Source organism: Micropterus dolomieu, linkage group LG02 (assembly GCF_021292245.1).
Source record: "Micropterus dolomieu isolate WLL.071019.BEF.003 ecotype Adirondacks linkage group LG02, ASM2129224v1, whole genome shotgun sequence".
NCBI classification, from domain to species: Eukaryota; Metazoa; Chordata; class Actinopteri; order Centrarchiformes; family Centrarchidae; genus Micropterus; species Micropterus dolomieu.
Genome location: NC_060151.1, coordinates 31,815,484 through 31,819,159, shown reverse-complemented (window position 1 = coordinate 31,819,159; position 3,676 = coordinate 31,815,484). Strand labels below are relative to the sequence as shown.

Below are 3,676 nucleotides of genomic sequence, written 5' to 3'. Positions count from 1 at the left end.
TCCAGACCAGAGCCGACCCAGACCGGAACAGACCCGGCCCAGAACCAGACATGGAACAGACCCAGACATGGAGCAGACCCAGACCGGAGCAGACCTGGTCCAGAACCAGACATGGAACAGACCCAGACATGGAACAGACCCAGACTGGAGCAGACCTGGTCCAGAACCAGACATGGAACAGACCCAGACATGAAGCAGACCCAGACATGGAACAGACCCAGACTGGAGCAGACCTGGTCCAGAACCAGACATGGAACAGACCCAGACATGAAGCAGACCCAGACTGGAACAGACCCGGCCCAGAACCAGACATGGAACAGACCCAGACATGAAGCAGACCCAGACATGGAACACACCCAGACTGGAGCAGACCTGGTCCAGAACCAGACATGGAACAGACCCAGACATGAAGCAGACCCAGACATGAAGCAGACCCAGACCGGAGCAGACCTGGTCCAGACCAGAGCCGACCCAGACCCAGACATGGAACAGACCCAGACATGAAGCAGACCCAGACATGGAGCAGACCCAGACCGGAGCAGACCTGGTCCAGAACCAGACATGGAACAGACCCAGACATGAAGCAGACCCAGACATGGAGCAGACCCAGACCGGAGCAGACCTGGTCCAGACCAGAGCCGACCCAGACCGGAACAGACCCGGCCCAGAACCAGACATGGAACAGACCCAGACATGGAGCAGACCCAGACCGGAGCAGACCTGGTCCAGAACCAGACATGGAACAGACCCAGACATGGAACAGACCCAGACTGGAGCAGACCTGGTCCAGAACCAGACATGGAACAGACCCAGACATGAAGCAGACCCAGACATGGAACAGACCCAGACTGGAGCAGACCTGGTCCAGAACCAGACATGGAACAGACCCAGACATGAAGCAGACCCAGACTGGAACAGACCCGGCCCAGAACCAGACATGGAACAGACCCAGACATGAAGCAGACCCAGACATGGAACACACCCAGACTGGAGCAGACCTGGTCCAGAACCAGACATGGAACAGACCCAGACATGAAGCAGACCCAGACATGAAGCAGACCCAGACCGGAGCAGACCTGGTCCAGACCAGAGCCGACCCAGACCCAGACATGGAACAGACCCAGACATGAAGCAGACCCAGACATGGAGCAGACCCAGACCGGAGCAGACCTGGTCCAGAACCAGACATGGAACAGACCCAGACATGAAGCAGACCCAGACATGAAGCAGACCCAGACATGAAGCAGACCCAGACATGGAGCAGACCCAGACCGGAGCAGACCTGGTCCAGAACCAGACATGGAACAGACCCAGACATGGAGCAGACCCAGACCGGAGCAGACCTGGTCCAGAACCAGACATGGAACAGACCCAGACATGGAGCAGACCCAGACCGGAGCAGACCTGGTCCAGACCAGAGCCAACCCAGACCGGAACAGACCCGGCCCAGAACCAGACATGGAACAGACCCAGACTGGAGCAGACCTGGTCCAGAACCAGACATGGAGCAGACCCAGACCGGAGCAGACCTGGTCCAGACCGGAACAGACCCGGCCCAGACCCAGACATGAAGCAGACCCAGACTGGAGCAGACCCGGCCCAGAACCAGACATGGAACAGACCCAGACTGGAGCAGACCCAGACCGGTCCAGACCGGACCGGAGCAGACCTGGTCCAGACTGAGTCCTAAGCTCTGTAGTTGACTTAATTAAGATTTAAAACGCAGGAACGCGTCTGTGATTCTGTTTCATCCAAACTTCAGACTGAACCTCCACCGGCTGCGATCCTGGCTGCCCGGTTACCGTGGCAACCAGAGAAAAATCAGAGAAGGTGATTGGTTTCTGCTGCTGTTCCACTTTCTCACACGCGGGGGGGGGGGGGGGGGGGGGGGGGGGTTAAAGCGGGCTGCACATGGCCCGAACAGACAGGGAGGAGGAAGAGTTTAATAACATCCTGCAGCGGGGATCTGATGATGGAAACTATTAAATCCACCTGTAAATATTTCCACATTTGATTTTAATCCGTTACCCCTTACAGGAAAATGTGTTTCTAAATGAGCTGCAGGGTCAGATTCAGGACCAGGATCTGGTCTGAGGTGCGTACCGTCACGTGGTCCCGCATCAGTAATAAGTCCTCCGGTTATCAGCTGTTTGATCTCTGCTGCTGCTTCCAGAGACACACGATCAGTTGCGTAATGAGCTCAGCCTGAGCAGCAGCCAATCACAGCGCGCCGAGCTCCGTGAAAACAAAGCGCACATGGCCGGTTTGCCGGTCCATGTGAACCGGGCACGGAACAACCACCTGACACCGTCATCCTGACCCACTTCCTCTAAAAACAACCGGTCTCAGGAGCCGGTCCCCGTGCTGATCCGGCTCAGACACACCGACACGTGCGACATGCAGATCTTTATTTACTGATGATTGTTTCAGAGTTTAGGCTGCCTGCTCTTTCCGTGGCTGCGGTGCGCCGCGCGGCAAACCTCGTCTCCATCCTGTTGTTTTGTCAGCGCGTATGAATTGATTCACGTATTGATTTAGTTTCATGTTCCACAGCTTCACACGTTCACCAGAGTCCAAACTTCAACAGTCCTCAAACACAATCTGACACCAAAACACACCAAGCGGCAAACGCGCTGTGACGCGCGGCCTGCCGCTCCCGCTGCTAACCGACACTCCAGCGTAATAATCTGACATTTAACAAACACAAAGCACAAAAATATGAAACCCGAAGCTGACAGATTCCCGCTGGGCTCAGCAACAGTCTACAGCAGCGGACGGACGATTCGGCACTTTAGAAACTCACGTTAAACACCGACCTGCCGCGCGCGCTCCGCACCTGGCGTCACCTTGCTTTGTTATAATGGGTGAGGAGGAGAGTTGTTTACCTGTGGTGTTGTTGTTGTTGTTGTTGTTATTGTTTGTGTCCATGGCAGTGGTCGTCATCCTGAGCTCCAACAGAGTCACGCACGAGAGCGTGTTTTAAAAAATCCGTGATATTTTCCGCTCCGGCCGCCGCATCACGCACCGCACAAACTCCAGAAGAAGAAAAGTGCTTCTCTGATTTTATTACTTCATCCTTCTTCTTCTTCTGTTCCTCTGTAACAGGGCGACTGTCTGCTGCACGAGGAGCTTGTCATTTGCTGCACGCGCTTCCTTCTCTGTAGTTTTTTTTTCTTCTTCCAAACAAAGCGCGCGCGCAACAGGCAGGCTGTGCGGGGGCCGCCGTCCTGCACGCGGCAGAAAACGGGACCATGTGACCGCGGGGAGAGCCTCGTGCCCCAGTGACACACTTTCCCGCCCCTCCTCCCTCCTCCGCGCGAGTACACACCTGTTTAAATCCCCGAGCACGTGGAGCAGCCCGCTGCTGTGCGGCAGAGGGGCATTGTGGGAAGTGTAGGCTCCGAGGTTCGGCTACATGTTGTAGTTCAGCAAAGAGTGAAAGGAAGGGAAGGTCTTAGAAATCAAGATTATTTAGACAATATTAAATCGATTTATTTTATTCAGCAGCAGTTTAAAGTGTTTTATGGTGACAAAGAGACAAAAACACAGAAGGCTGCGTAAAAAACAAAATGTGCTAAAGTAGGGAAAATATTTTAGATATAGGGTGAAGTAAGAAAATTACAAGACTAGCTGAGGGTTTCTACAGTGGGGGGGGGGGGGGGGGGGGACGGCCGGG

General features: G+C 54.7%; 1 protein-coding gene across 1 annotated transcript in view; it reads right to left on the bottom strand.

The window, feature by feature from the left end:
- The window catches only part of LOC123967440 (nuclear receptor subfamily 1 group D member 1-like), a 14,384-nt gene that overhangs the window by 6,327 nt on the left and 4,381 nt on the right, over positions 1-3,676 (bottom strand). The window contains exon 2 of the mRNA XM_046043536.1: positions 2,886-2,961. Coding sequence (XP_045899492.1) covers positions 2,886-2,961 — 76 coding nt within the window. The remainder of the gene's footprint in view (positions 1-2,885; positions 2,962-3,676) is intronic.